Source organism: Bidens hawaiensis, unplaced genomic scaffold (assembly GCF_021521415.1).
Source record: "Bidens hawaiensis isolate Kalapana, Puna unplaced genomic scaffold, B.hawaiensis_p1.1 tig00002236_1, whole genome shotgun sequence".
NCBI lineage: Eukaryota > Viridiplantae > Streptophyta > Magnoliopsida > Asterales > Asteraceae > Bidens > Bidens hawaiensis.
In genome coordinates, this window is record NW_027491119.1 from 2,007,999 (window position 1) to 2,024,348 (window position 16,350).

General features: G+C 35.2%; 2 protein-coding genes across 2 annotated transcripts; one reads left to right on the forward strand and one right to left on the reverse strand.

The window, feature by feature from the left end:
* Nucleotides 1–2,324: 2,324 nt before the first annotated feature.
* On the reverse strand, nucleotides 2,325–2,835 carry LOC143611055 (uncharacterized). Its single transcript, XM_077085370.1, has 2 exons — nucleotides 2,716–2,835; nucleotides 2,325–2,618 (listed from the first exon to the last, which is right to left on the reverse strand). The coding sequence occupies exons 1-2, from the start codon at nucleotides 2,833–2,835 to the stop codon at nucleotides 2,325–2,327; spliced, it is 414 nt and encodes a 137-aa protein (XP_076941485.1).
* Nucleotides 2,836–8,668: 5,833 nt separating this feature from the next.
* On the forward strand, nucleotides 8,669–9,370 carry LOC143611074 (zinc finger protein ZAT9-like). The gene has a single exon (XM_077085380.1). It carries the CDS (start codon nucleotides 8,669–8,671, stop codon nucleotides 9,368–9,370), a length of 702 nt encoding a protein of 233 aa, XP_076941495.1.
* Nucleotides 9,371–16,350: the final 6,980 nt, after the last annotated feature.

Consider the following 16,350-nt stretch of genomic DNA (forward strand, 5'->3'; position numbering starts at 1 on the left):
AGTTTGATACTGTTTTGACAATTATTGGCTTTATTAAACCGTACTGTTTGCTTAGAAGTTAGAATGATATCGTTAGGCCCAAATAAGTTTTTCAACTATTTGTCATTGGAATAGCAATCCTATTTCTTATAATATGTTAACATCGCTAAGAAGTTACACTAAAACTAAATATTAGATGTGCCTTCGTAATGAGAGGCACATTGTGATATATGATAAATTTATCAAAATGTTTTTTAACTTGACATCACCGGTATTCTTTGACGCAATATTACAAAATATAGTTGGTCGAGGTGTTTTCACACCGGTCGTTGATTATCGAAATTGCTTCACGCGTTGCCATATGTAGTAAATTTGTCTAATTGTGTTTTACAATTTACTGTTTGAAAGATCGGTGGGGGGGGGGGGTACGCACAATTGTGGACCCTTTATAAGCATGTGTTATGGTGTTTGTCCTTTATATTAGGGAGTGTTTGGGATTTGCTTATTTAGTCTAAAAGGACTTTTATAACTTATGACTTTTGAAAATGAGTTTTCTCAAAAGTCACCAAATTCCTGACTTTTCAAAATCAACTTTTTTATACTAAATGAAAAGTTAAAACCTAAAGTCCTTTTTACTTATCCAAACACATTTTTCAATTCTCCTTTCTGCAAAAGTTAAAAAGTTAAAAGGAGGGGAAAATAAGCAATCCCAAACACCCCCTTAGTAAATCAAGGATCTAAATTTAGCATGCGTTGTTATATTTTTAACGGTAAACTTACCCCCCCCCCCCTTTATTTTGTCTATACAATTCAATTCTCATATTGTGTCACATTGACAATTAATCAATAGAATACAATCCAAATTGAAGTATTTTTGTAGGAATAAGTTGACATTTGAAGCTTTAACAATAAACATAAATGGAAGAAAGTATATGTGGACCAACTTCTATTCTTGAAGAATATCATGGCTTCTAAAGGCCTATATCTTGCAAGTAAAGACTAACTACATCCATGTGTAGTGGCTAGTATGGCCTAGAATTTGTGCTTCACTCATGAATCCATTATAAGCGATTAATTAAAAAACATAAACATAAATTAGTACGAAAATTAGTACAACTGTTCGAGCAATTTTAATGGATGGTCTTACGATGAAGTCACGTTAGTCCTACTAATGAATTGCACGAATGTGGACAATCCTGCTCTTATAGTCTCTGTCCATGGATGTTCAGTAGGATTTCTCACTCAATTGCTCCTCCATATGATCAGGCGCCAACGCCCACATTGGTCACATATGACAAAAAACAAAAACGTTGGGATGCTCTTGGTAAACATTAGAACAACTATTTATTTTTTCTCTTTCTTCTACGTCTATTAAGAGATGGGTGTTATTATTTTATTTTTCTCTTTTTAGATTTTCATTTAATTTTGCCATTTGTCTAATCTCTTTATTTGAATGACTTTTAAGTTGATAAATTAAAGTTTGAATTATGTGAAGAGAAGTAAAGTAGAACTGAATAGTTGACCGAACAATTACTTGAAAAGTTGAAAAGTTTGATTTTTCGCCTTTACTTCTTTTCACAATAAAGTTTTGACACCAATAAACTTCATAAATCATAAGTCAAAAGCGGAAGGCCCAAAAGTGAACTATTAACTAATTATAAGTGTGTTATCATTCATTAATTTGTAAGGTGCTAGTCACATATTATATGGTTGATACTTTGTGATGATTATTAATTTGTAACCCAAGTCATAAAACTAAACAAATTTAAAATTTAAAATTTAAAATTTAAAATATTAGTCACATATATATATATTTATATATATTTAAAAAAACTAAACAAATTTAAAATTTAAAATATTCTACCTTAAAAGGTATAGATATACATTCTATTTGAAGACAAGGAAACCTAGTTAACTTGGCTGTCCAACAAGAGTAAGAAGAGAAACTAAGTCGTTAGATCATGATTGAAGCATGTGAAAGAGCATATCTGACTGGCATCACCTGATCGCACTTGACAAGACACTTACACGATGTGTAAACCTCCATCTCGACAGATACAACAGCAAGTTTGGTGATTACTGGTTACAGTTTCAAGCTTTTGTTACTCATTAATAGGTAAAAGAACGATTAACAGAATAACAGAAGAGAATTAACCAACTTTTTCCTAACTTCTCATTAACCAATCTGGTAGTTTAAGTACAAACCATTCACGACTGCTAACTACCTATCTGTTACAATATTTCTACATAAGTCCTCTAACTTCTGACTATTACATTTTAAGTCCCTGTAACTCTAGCATGTAACAATACATCTTCCTTATGAAATCCTTGACCCAAGGATTGCTTCACAACTGGAAATCAGGGAATCTGCATTGAAATTCATCTCTATATTCCCAAGTGGCATCAGAGATTGGTAAATCTTTCCACTGCACAAGAACTTGACCAGCAGCACTATTCCTTCTCTTGATAACTCTGCTGTCTAAAACTTTTAAGGGCCGTAGGGAAAACCTCGAAGCAATAGTAGGTATCATAGAGGTTTGAGTTGAAGGACCACTAGCTTTTTTCAAAAGTGAAACATGAAACACTGGATGAACCTGAGCCTCTTTTGGTAAATCCAGCCTATAAGCCACCGCTCCTACCTTCCCAATTACCAAGTAGGGTCCAAAATATTTAGGGGATAATTTGTTATACCCAGAAAAATGAAGTCTGCACATAAGGCTGCAGTTTCACATATACCCATTTTCCAATTTCAAAGCTCCTTTCACTTCGCTTCTTATCTGCATATTGTTTCATTCTGTTTTGAGCTTTGTGCAGAGATTCCTTTAATAACTTCACCATTCCCTCTCTGTCACACATCATTCATCTACTTCTGCTACATTAGAGTCTCTATGAATGTAGGGTACATGTAGTGGTGGTGCATAACCATATAAGGCCTGAAAGGGTGTAGTCTGAATGGTGGTATGGAAATTAGTGTTGTACTAAAACTCTGCTAGGGACAACCATCTGTCCCAAGATGTAGGCTTTTGTAGGACCATATATCTAAGGTAAACCTCCACACATCTGTTTACCACCTCTGTCTGGCCATCCGTTTGTGGATGGTATGCAGTTGACATGTTCACTGAGATTCCTTGAATTCTAGTGAATTCCTTCCAAAAAGCACTCAGAAATATGGTGTCTCTATCTGATACAATTGTAGAGGGCCACCCATGCAACTTGTAAACATTGTCTACAAAAGCTTGTGCTACAGTACTAGCAGTGTATGGATGAGCCAAAGCTATGAAATGAGAATACTTAGTAAGTCTATCAACAACCACAAAAATTACCTCTTTGCCCCTGGACTTGGGTAGTCCTGTTATAAAATCCATACTAATGTCTGAAAACACAAAAGTTGGTACAGGTAATGGCTGTAGTAATCTGGGATAAGCCACTGTTTCTGACTTCACTTGTTGGCAGATACTGCACTTTCTAATGAACTCTCTTACCTCTTTTGATTGACCTTTCCAATAAAACATACTTTTTAACCTCTTGTGGGTTGCATGTACACCAGAATGTCCCCCTATAGCAGTTGAATGGCATTCTTTAATGATGTCCTGCTTCAAATTTAAATCTTCGCCAACCACTAATCTATGCTTCCTTCTAAGAAGTTCACCTTGCCATGTAAATTGGTTTGATGAATGACCCTGTTGCAAATCTATGATTTGTTTTTTAATAGCAGGATCATCTTCCCAAGACTTCTTAATTCTTTCCGAAACCATGGGTTGGAAGGACATAAGTGTTAAGCTAAACAAGGATACTCCTTGTAATCTGGACAGAGCATACCCCATTACTCCTTGTAATCTGGACAGAGCATCAGTAGCTACATTTTCACATCCCTTCTTGTACTGAATCTCAAAGTCATACCCCATTAATTTTACTAACCAATAATGTTTCAAAGGAGTAGTTACCTTTTGGTCAATCAAATGTTTTAAACTTTTTTGATCTGTTTTGATAATGAAGTGGTCTATAATAAGGAAATAATGCCAATGCTTAGTAGCTAAAATAATGGCCAATAGCTCCTTTTCATAGACATACAAGGTCTGTTGAGGACATAAGGCTCTGCTGATAAAAGCCAAGGGATGCTTTCCTTGCATTAATACAGCCCCAATGCCTTTATTTGATGCATCAGTCTCAACCACAAAAGGCTGGTTCAAATCAGGAAGTGCCAAAACATGTGCAGAACTTAGAGCTGCCTTAAGTTGTTCAAAAGAATTATGAGCTTCCATTGACCACCCAAACCCATCCTTCTTCAACAACTCATTTAATGGCTTAGCAATAACTCCAAAGTTCCTGATGAACCTTCTGTAATACCCGGCTAGTCCCAAAAAACCCCTCAATTGCTTAACATTCACAGGGGTTGGCCATTGCACTACTGCTTCTATCTTAGATGGGTCAGTAGAAACCCCTTCCTTGGTAATACCATGACCCAAATATTCCACAGATTGACCACCAAAAGTACATTTGGACTGTTTTGCAAACAACTGATTGTGTCTTAAAGTATCTAAGACTGTTTTTAGATGAGACAAATGTTGCTGCATATTCTTGCTATAAACAAGAATATCATCAAAAAACACCAACACACGTTTCCTCAACAAGTCTTTGAATGTCTGATTCATTAGAGATTGGAATGTAGCTGGAGCATTTGTTAGTCCGAAGGGCATAACCAAAAATTCAAACAGCCCTTGGTGTGTTCTGAAAGCCGTTTTTGAAATATCAGGCTCAAACATCCTAATCTGGTGATAACCAAATCTCAGATCCAATTTAGAAAACACAGTGGCCCCTCCTAATTCTTCTAACAACTCATCAATTAAGGGAATAAGAAACCTATTTTTGATGGTTGCATCATTTAGCTGTCTATAATCCACACACATTCTCCACGTAGCATCTTTTTTCTTGACAAGAACCACCGGTGAAGCAAAAGAACTATTACTGTTTCTCACAACTCCAGAGTCTAACAATTCTTGAGTCATTTTTTCAATGACATTCTTTTGCACAGACTGATATATATAGGGCTTCAAATTAATAGGCTTGGTTTCATTTTACAAGACAATTTTGTGTCACAATGCCTATTTGGTGGTAAGGATTTTGGAACAGCAAAAACATCTGCATATGAGGACAACAAGTCTTGCAAAGCCTGATCTTCAATAGTGTTTTTAACTTTAGAACCCGACACCTCATTGTAGGCCTGTGGAATCAGTTGTAGACCATACATTTGGGATTGTATGGCCTTTGTAGGAGATTTTAAGATACTAGTCATTTTTTCCACATAACACAAACTAACCTTGTTAGTTTCAGTCCCTTTCAACTTATAAGGAACACCCTCTACCAGAAATTCCATGGTCATATTACCAAAATTCCAAGTAATATCTCCTAATGGTGTAAGCCATTGAATACCTAACACCAAATCATAACTTTCTAAGGGAATCACTAAAACATCAGCACTGAACCATGTTCCTTGCATCATCCACTTAAAATCTCTACACATACTCATACAAGTCAACTGATTACCATTAGCAACAGTTACCTTCATAGACTTCATTTCTTGAGTACAAATATTGAGTTTAGTAGCCAACTTCTGATCAATGAAATTATGAGTTGATCCAGAATCAACTAAAATATGCAGAGTTCTTGTTCCCATAGACCCAGTAATTTTCATTGTAGAGTAAGAGGGAATACCAGTTAAAGCATGAATATAAATCCTAGGTTCTTCTACCTCTTGTACTTGATCTTCATCTGAGTCTTCATCATCAGCCAATTCAATCACAAAAAGTTGTCTGTTTGGACATTTATGACCAGGAGAAAATCTTTCGGTACACCAAAAACATTCACCCCTTGCCCTTTTTGCTTCTAATTCTTTTGTAGTGAGTTTTCTAGAGGTTAACGGTTTCTGAGTAGGAGTAGGTAATAATGGAAGTTTAGTAGCATTAGTAGGCCCTGCAATCTTAGGATTATTGGTAGTAATAGGGTTAGGATTGAGATAATTGGGAGTGGTTTTCTTGGTATAAGAAGTATTGAACAGGGTATGGTGAGCAATATCTTACTGTTTAGCCACTGCATATGCTTCTCTTAAGGTTCTAGGCTTAAACATCTTAACCATACACTTCAATTCGGGTTTTAAACCCCCCACAAACAAGCTCACAGCATATTCTTCACATATGACAACTTTATTCGATAAAGCATCAAAAGCTAAACAATAATCTTTGAGTGATCCGGTTTGATATAATACCTTGAGTTCTTCCATGGCATCCTCTAGAAGAGATTCGGAAAATCTTGTAGTTATTGCACCCACATATGATTCCCAAGGTAAGGTGTCTATTGACCATAAGATCTCATATAAGCCTGGTGCCATTGAAGAGCAGGACCTTCCAAATTGACCACTGCAATCCTCAATTTCAATTGATTAGGAGTGCGATCCATTTCGAAGAAATGATCACATTTATACAACCAGCCTTCAACATCTTCACCTTCAAATTTAGGGAAATCAATACGGCCATAATGACTTAGTCTCTGATCACCCCCAAATTGAGATCCTGATGATGATGATGCAGCACCACCGGTAGGATGTTGATTACGGAGTTGTTCTTGAATTGGAGCGAGCATACGTGCCATCATCTTCTCCATATTCGTTTGTAAATCCGCCATTGCTGCTTGCGAATTTGTTTCCATACGCAAGATCATGCGTTCATGCTCTTTCAGAGTCTTATCGACCTCCTGTTGACGAGTATTAATGTTGGCAGTCATTGCTGAAGTGAATTAGGAATGAACGAAATTAGGGTTTAGATTTGAATGGAATTGAGGAAAATTGATCGAATGAATGATCAATTATGATTGAACAAAACAAAATCGGACAAGTTGTTTGAATGATTTGAAGGAAATTGATCGAAGCAAAGATCAATTTCAAGAATTGAAATGAATTGGAAATAACTGAACGACGGCGGAGGAATTAGGTCACCGGAGCTCCGACGGATCGGTGCTCTGATACCACTTGATAGGTAAAAGAACGATTAACAGAATAACATAAGAGAATTAACCAACTTTTTCTTAACTTCTCATTAACCAATCTGGTAGTTTAAGTACAAACCATTCACGACTGCTAACTACCTATCTGTTACAATATTTCTACATAAGTCCTCTAACTTCTGACTATTACATTTTAAGTTCCTATAACTCTAGCATGTAACACTCATGACAAGTTGAAAGAGAACATTTCATTTGTTTTTTATTGTTATATTAAAAGAAAAATACTCAATTTTTTAATATTGTTTAATGTTTATTATTGATAAGTTTTCTATAAATAATGAATATATCTTTTTGAAAGTAAGTGAACTAATTGAAACGAGTGATTATTGTTTGAAAAGTTGGATTTCTATAATCCAAATAATTAATTATCATTTGGTTGATATTAATCTAACTTCATATTTTTATTTTGGGGGGGGGGGGGGGTTGATATTAATCTAACTTCATATTTTTATTTTTTTTAGGGGGTGTTATTTTATATTTATGTATGTTTGTGATCGACTGTTGAATCTATAAGTTCTTAAAAGTAAGAATGAAAAATCTTTATAATAATAAAATACTGTATTTAGTTCCTTATATTTCCAATTATATGACATATAATTTTAAAAGTTATATTCATTATTTATAGAAAACTTATCAATAATAAACATTAAACAATATTAAAAATTGAGTATTTTTCTTTTAATACAACACTAAAAAACAAATAAAATGTTCTCTTTCAACTTGTCATGAGTAACAAAAGCTGGCAACTGTAACCGATAACCATCAAACTAGTTATTCTAGTAACTCTATTCGTTGGTTCATGTTCTCCGTATCCATAATCGAATTCTCCAACAAATTACAATATGTATAATCTTTAAAGACCTTTTGGATTACATCGAAACAGAAGGCAAACGGGCAACAAGCTGCGCCGCTACCCTTTTTTGAATCGCAAAACCCAATCTTTCAAACTTGCTGGAGCGAGTTACCATGGACCAAACCCATTATTTCTGGATCATCGTCGGTGAACAACACACTCCATAGTCGATACTTATATATCCATGCACACACGTGACCTGTTTGGTGTGAGTGCACATGCTTTAGCTAATTATATATAACCTTTTCATGCAGCCATTTTTTGTACTAGGGGAATTTTATATTTTGTTTGTAGAAGCTCTTAATTAAATATTTTTGAAACTGTGTGTTAAATTATCTATTTAATTTAAGACTTGTTTTAAAACGGCCCATATGATATATATAATATGAAACAACTATTGTTATTACTAGTTTACTACTATTAATATTTTTCTAAACTATATGTTTTGTACCATGGAAATTTTATATTTTGTTCTTTCTTAAAAGATATTTATTAAATATCTTTGAAAATGTGTTATCTATTTAATAATTTAACACTTGTTTTGAAACTGTGTATATGATATAATGAAAACATTCAATTATTTTAATAGTCAAAGTAGAGCATTAATTTCATAATTAATGTCATTGTTATCAACTTACTTTTATAATTACTTTTGTTAATTACTTTGATATATATTACTCTTGGTAAAGGAATGCTTGTCACATAAGTTTCAACACACTTTTTACTTAAACTTCATTCAACCCCCTAAACCACACATACATGCAAAAATATATTGCACAAATGGAGTACCATAAGTGCAAACTTAATCCAGCGCTTTCGTTGTCGTCATCGCCGTCGTTCTCTTCTTCAACAGAAGGAATAAAAAATGAACCGTCTAGAAACGTTAGGGTCAGGAAACGATCTAGACGGTTTCGGAAACCCGAGAGCTCATGGTTTGGTGATCAACAACATTTTCAAGAAATGAAACCTATCAAAAATCAAAGTGAGTCTTCAACACCCGAGCCGGTTAGTTCGATCTCCGATGCTTCACCAGAAGAAGCTGTTGCATATTGTTTAATGATGTTATCAAGAGATAAATGGATTGATGATGAAGAAACTGAAGAGGAGCTGGCGTCTGATTCCGAATCAGATGAATCATCTGAATCGGAATCAGTTACAAAAGTCAAAAGACTTCCTAGACAAAACTGTTACAAATGCCAAACATGTAACAAAATCTTTAGATCATATCAAGCACTTGGTGGGCACATAGCAAGTCACAAGAAAATCAAACCGAATAACCGGTTTCAGCATAATAACTATCAACAAACACAAGTTGAAAGTAAAATGCATAAGTGTCATGTGTGTTTCAAAGTGTTTGCTTCTGGTCAAGCACTCGGCGGGCATAAGAGATCACATGCTAGTGCTAAACAAGTTATGAAACCGAGTATTAATCTGATTGATCTTAATCTTCCGGCTCCGATGGATGCTGATGATGATCATTAGTAATCTGAAGGTAGTCAAAGTGAAGATTTTAGTTCAAAGTTTTACCAAAGGCCTTTAGACTAGCGACATTAAGATGTTGGATAAGATTTTATTTTTTTTCAATGTGACGAAGGGTTCAAATCCCGTAGATGGTAAAAGAATTGTATAATTTAAGCCGTTCAGAATTTATTTATTTTTTTTTTTTTGGAATTTGTGTTAATTGTTGAAGCTTTACTGACAATTTACAGGGGTGTTTGTATGTGTGGTTAAGATAAAGCAGTTTTTTGATTGTGATATGATGATGTTTGGAGCATTATTTACAAAAAGATAAGTCAAGTTAGTTGAAACTGATTTAAACCATTTAATTCTGACTTTAATGTTACACTTGGTCAGATTTCAGACACCCATGTTTAAGTTCCATGTATGACCAACAGATTGGTTCTCAATACCGATCAATGTAGTCATTTTCATTTGCATTATGTATTCCAAGAAAGTTAGCGTATCCGTAATGGTTCCACTAAAAAACAACCCATCATGTCACATAGTTTATAAAGCTAAAAAAAATGGATAAGTCATGGTTTTACTCCATCATATAATATATACAAAAGTGTTTCGATTATTTAGAAAGTAATTACAAGAAAAATATATTTATGATGGTGATCAGGAAGTAGGATTCAAGATGAGATAACACCGTGCCTTTATTAGCACTTAAAAGCTATGCAGTTGATATCCCCGATATATCAGTGATATCGATGCCGATAATATCAACGATATTGACTAATATTGTACTAATATTTGACCGATATATTACTGATATTCCCGATATCAGTGTTTTAAGTCTTAATTATTAACTTTTAGTGTTCAACGTTATTGGTTTAAGTCTTAATCAATTCTTACTTGTTACAATTGTTAGTGTTTTACAATTTGCAAAAGTTTAATTTGTTAATGGTAGGAGACTATACTGAATTATTAGTGTTAAGTTGCTATATATATGAATTTTACATGATATTAAAATTACCGATATCTCACTGCGATAACCGATATCTCAGATATCGGTTCTTGACCGATATCCGATATTTTTCCGCATTAACTGCTTAGCTTAAAAGGGTAACACCCATTTTTTTGGAGAAGTGTAGAGGTATTGGGGCGTTTTTTTGTTGACATGTAGGCTGACAAATGCCCTATTATACGGCGGTCTGTTTGGATGAGTTGGGGGCAATTTGGGGGATGAACACCGGCGGGGGCGATTTGGGGGGTGGTGAGGAAGGGGCGATGTTGGAGGGTCAGGTGGACGCCATATTTTCAACGGTCATGTGACCGTTCATTGAAAAAAATTAATTTAATTTAATTAATCTATTTAAACCCACAAAATCCATCTTCCTCCTCACGCATTTTCTCATCCAAAACATGCATTTTCTTTCAGAAACTCTCAACTTCTCACAAAAATGAACCCAATACAAACCCTAACCCGTGGGGTCCCGCTCAAATTTGATGGAGTAGTTATTTTATGTTTTTTTATTGTTATTTTCTTTATAATTTTATTTTTAAAAAGAAAGAGTTTAAAGCCTCTCGGGGTAACAAACCACAAAAGGGCAACATTGTGAGGGACTTTATTGCCCCTCTGGTGACTACGTGACACTGTGAAGGGGTAACGTTGCCCCTTCCACAGAGGATACCCTAAATGGCCTTATAAGTTATAATATAAACTTCACTAGTTTTTGCATTAGAAGTCCATCTGTCCATGTGGTAAGTTGTATAGACCTCATGCTTTTTCAAACTTTGAGAGCTCACTTTATAAAGAAAACCTCTAGCTTGGTGTAGTTTTATTCTTATAGGGGGCTTGATTTTGTTTTAAGGAATATTATCTTTTTATATTATATTACTTTCAAGTTATATATATGTGAAACAGTATTTAACAATCATCTAAAACTATATGCATTTGTTATTTTTATGAAGACCCAATTTAAAATATTTTAAAATATGTTTTTTCAAATAAATTTTAAAGCACATTCTAAAGTTTATAACCTCAATCTTCCGTATATGAGTATTATGAGTACATGTTACAACCCCTACTTCAATCTCACATAATTCACCACTCTAGCATTGGTTGAGTAATCTACCTATGTACACCCTTTGGCCCATCTAATCAAAATTTAAATGAGCATTGGGACCCCAAGAGCTTAGCTAAGGTCCATATTCTTGGGACCAAGTAATGGGAGATTTATACCAAATGAAAATTGTAAATATTAAAAACATATATGTATAATGAAACTATTTGAGTGTAAGCCCATGCGGTGTACCTCACATATCTCGATAAGGTTAAGGTGGGTTTGGTGGGATGAAGGTCCACTGGATAACACCATGCCGGGCCTGCTAGGTGGAGGGCTCGTTGATTGTGATGTGAGAGTCATGCTTATATGATACTGACATGACAATCTCTTTTACTTTTTAGTTAAACTAGTTAGTTTTAAAAAAATATTCTTATTCAACTTATGGTCTTTAAATGCCGGAACAAACTTATGGTCACGCGGTTGACCCTATTCATTACTGATAAAAAAAACTTGAGAATTTTGCCTCATTTACTTACAAGTTGGCCAAACCATGCATTTTTGCCACCGGTATTGCTATAAATTGACGGTCATTCAACGATCTTTACCATAAAGGGTATAGTTGGTAATTACTATAATTTTGTCACTGCTTCTTACTATTCAAATATTACAACACTAGAATACCACATTGTATGTTGTTAATAAAATAATAACTCATACCAATGTTTTAAATACATAATACAAGTTATTATTGGGCAAGCCTGTATATTTGGGCTTGGGATGTTACACCCCTTGTTTTCATGCTTAATCATTGATGTGCTTGAGGCTAGAGATGTTCAAAACGGTTTGGGACTAGGAACCGGAACCGGTTCCTATATTCAAAACCCCCTTTGAAACCGGTTCCAGGCTCGAACCGGTTAGGGAACCGAACCGGTTCTCCCACCCTCGGACCCCTAACCTATGGAACCGGTTCTTACCGGTTCCTAAACGGTTCCTGTACCGTAACCGGTCAAAAAACGGCTATTTTTGACCCCAAAGGTCAAAAAACGGCCAAAAAAACGGTTAGGAACCGGTTCCGGTTCGGTTCCGGTTCCTACCCGCCCACACTCAGAAATGTAAGAACCGGTCACGGATCATCGGGTTGAATCAGATAGGGTCCGGTTTCTACAAAAAATGGGTAGGAACCGGTTCGGTTCCGGTTCGGTTCCAGGAACCGGTTTTTTTGATCATCTCTACTTGAGGCCTTGAGTTACACATCATTTTTGAAGTTCATATTTTATGTTCATATAGCCTTAATATTTTAACGCGCTTGTAACTTTGTGTCACACCCCGACTAGCACAATGCGAAAGCGTAAAACGGAAATGTAACAGACACCTCTGGTATCAAGACATTGTTTATAAAGAAACATTACACACTAATTTACAATATATTACATTTCTTTGTTCTATCATTGTTTTACAGTCTAGGTGGTACAAACAAAACTATTTCGTTAACTAAACGTTCTTACTACTAACACCCTTGCCTCTATTCACATAGTATCAACCGCACACCTTGGGCAAATAACAGATCACCAAATCATTCCAATTTAGGTACACCTGAAAAGCAGTTTAAAACGAGTCAACTGCTAGAGTTGGTGAGTTTCACGAGTTTCAAGAAATCAGTAATGAGTATTCACAAGTCAACACTTGTAATCATGAAATAAGTATGTATGTATGTAAATGATGTAATTATGCTAAGTTACAGTGAAGCCTTGACTGTATGTGCTGCGTGCATCCATTTCCCACGCTCCATCAACCACTGTGGCCCCTTTCCGCCCACAACATGCCCTGGTAGCTATGTCTAACACTACATAGACTGTTTGTATAAATATGGTCATGTGCAAACAGCGCTATGTGACACGGCAACCAGGCCGATTCCGTTTGGGTTTGTCAAACCAATAGTACTATTCACAAGCCACCGGCTCGAAGTTAATCACTGTGATCGTGGGGACTTTCGTGTGTTAGCACTTAGATAATTCACATCAATACATGTTTCAGGTATGTATATGTAATCAAACATGCTTTTCACCCCAAAAGTTCGTAAAACAGTTTAAAAGTGGGGTCATGAAACTCACAATTTAGTAGATAATCAGTACTGTATCAGCTCGTGGTTTGTTCGGTCTGCTATCAGTAGTCCCTATAATCAATATTATAATAATATTAATATTTTAATATTATTATAATCTCAATACCAAACTGGGCTGTATAACTAATCTGGGTGTAGCTGGAACGCCCATAAAGTGGCAATAGGCTTAGGTTGTGATGTTGTTCAATGTCTAATACTTAAAACTGAACTTGGCTCAGATTCCCGTTTTCCCAGCTGGGCCAAGTTGTTCATTTACGCGTTCAGAAAACAGTTATGGGAAAATAAGCTTGGGTGAATTTATTGGTTAACAAAATGATTAAGTTATAAAGAAATATCACATACTGGGGTCCCGGATTAGCCACGGGGCCCGTTTCTGTTTATTCAGTTTGATTTAAGAAAAAACGCGCACAATCCATCCGGATTGTCCAGGTTTTCATAGAAAAGTTCATTTTCACTTAATTAGTCCAAAAATATGATTTTTGATCATTCTTGGTGTTTTGATATTCCCGCAGATTCGTTAGTCGCGAACTTGCCAGATTTTATAAAAACTGAATTTATTTAATATTCAAATTAGCATAATTAATTAACCGTTAATCCATAAATTATGAAAATTTAGCCACTTATCAATTAAAATATGTAGATTTTTATAAAAATATTTCTGGAATTATTTACTAATTTATTAATTTATAAAAATTCATTTTATCAGCTATATTTCGCCCGAAAATCGTCCGTTTATCCCAAACAATTTCTAAAAATTCCACAAAAACTCCTGAATGCTCAAATAATGTCCCAAATCAACCTGTATCAATTCCAGAATGTAAAAAGTTCGTGCGATATTCTTTTCGGCCCAAATTCGGCTATAAAAATTCACACGAACGCAAATAAACAAAACACCTTTAAACTTCTTCAAATGATTCCAAAATTCATATGTGATCAAAATACATCAAATCTGAGTTCCCAGAAAAATTTCATAATTTTTGAAGTACTTTAGCTATTTTTCCCAAATAAACGTCCCAATTCGGTAATAAATTCGCCAAATATTCTCGGATGGTCGAAAAATTACCAAATTTGAACAGGGACTCATTGACATGATCCCTGATGTCCCTGAAAAATTTCAAGGCCTAAAAATATGCATATCACAACCTTAACCTAAATAGCCCGTAAGCGAGTGTTTCGGTATTACCTTAGCGGGTTTGGCTCGTTTCCGACTCTTTAATCAAGTTTTCAGGTTCTTGTGCTTCTAAGCAAGCTAGGTACAAGTCCTATATCGCAAACCAAGCAATATTTCATTAACATAACAGCCCTTAACTTAGGGTTTCGGCTAGTGCACAAAAACGAACTTTTGAACCGTAAAAACGCCGTTTCAACCCTTTAATCCGTGTTTATGGCCCAAAAAACTATCAAAACAGGTTCCTTACCATGTGTATGATCAAAACATGTTTATGGACCATTTTTAGGATTTTTACACGGTTAGGAATGATTTTTAGTAACCAAGACATGTTTTTATGGTATTAAACAAGTTCAAAAGCTACTTATTTAAGCTCTTTACCTTAGGGTTTGAAGGTTTTCTGGAATTTCAGCTTGCAGCTACTTGGACCTCAGTTTTTATAAACCAAAATGGATAAACAAGCTTCCAAAACAAGTTTTATAAAAAGAATGGGGGGTGGGTTGGGCTGTCCGATCGGAAGCCTTCATGGGCCCATGATGGGCTGTTTTGGCCCAATAATCTGGTTTCTCAAGCCCAAATACGAAAAGCCCGGTCCAAATTTAGTTCGGGTTCGGTTTTTGGCGCGAAAAACTTATCGGGTGCGTTAAAGAGCGCGAAAACGAGTGTTTTTCGGCTAGTTTTGTGTAAAATTATAAAAACATACTATATGTTTGTAAAAAATCAAAAATATTTTCACGAATCGCTTAAAACATTTCAAATAAGTATTTGGTAAGTCTTTTTCGGCTTAACGGATGATACAATGCTTGGTTTGTAACTATCTTTTGCGTTTAAATCTATAGCGGGTAGTTAAACGAGCATATTTTCGTTTAACTTGTTTGCTATCAAACTAAGACCATATTTCTAATATTTTAGCTTATATAGATCGTATATCACTTATAGATGCCCCCCCCCCCCCAAGATATCTGGGTCATAACCCGACCCGTTCGGTTAATCGTTCGTTTGTTACGCAAAAGGCGTTTATTTTCTTAATCGGTAAATACGTACTGAGGTGTACCTTGTTTTGGCTCAAATGTCACACTTTGTGACGTGTCATTTGCATGATGTGCAAGTTGAAACAGAAATTTTCATGATGCAAGAGCATCCGGCCCATTAAGTCGGCCCGGTCCAAATGTTATGTTTATTGTTATTTATAAATATGGTTGTCGGCTGATAGGTCTCTTGCTTAGATAGTTTTGGAGATTAAAAGATTGTAAAGAACGTTTGTTCTTGAACCTTTCGGTTCGTTTCTAACATTTCGGTTAGATGATGTCTATGAATTAATCAATTGTGTTTGAGCCATTTGAGTAAAGCCGTGGAATCGGCATCATTCCAATTCCCGGACCAGATGTTTCGGGTATTCCCATTACCAATGTTGGATATAATTCAGTAATATAAGCATATTACACATACAACTGATGGTATTACATGTTCCCGGAACATATTAAAGAAACAAAATGTAATATGTGATAATATGTGATATTTTGAGCTTTGGGATAAAATCAGAATGAGTCGCAGGAAACTGTATAATTGAATATAACATCTTTTTAGATAAGGTCTGGTTTTTCGTTAGTCAACTAACATGTTCATAGGTGGCGCAAAATACTTTGCTTTTGGACCGTTG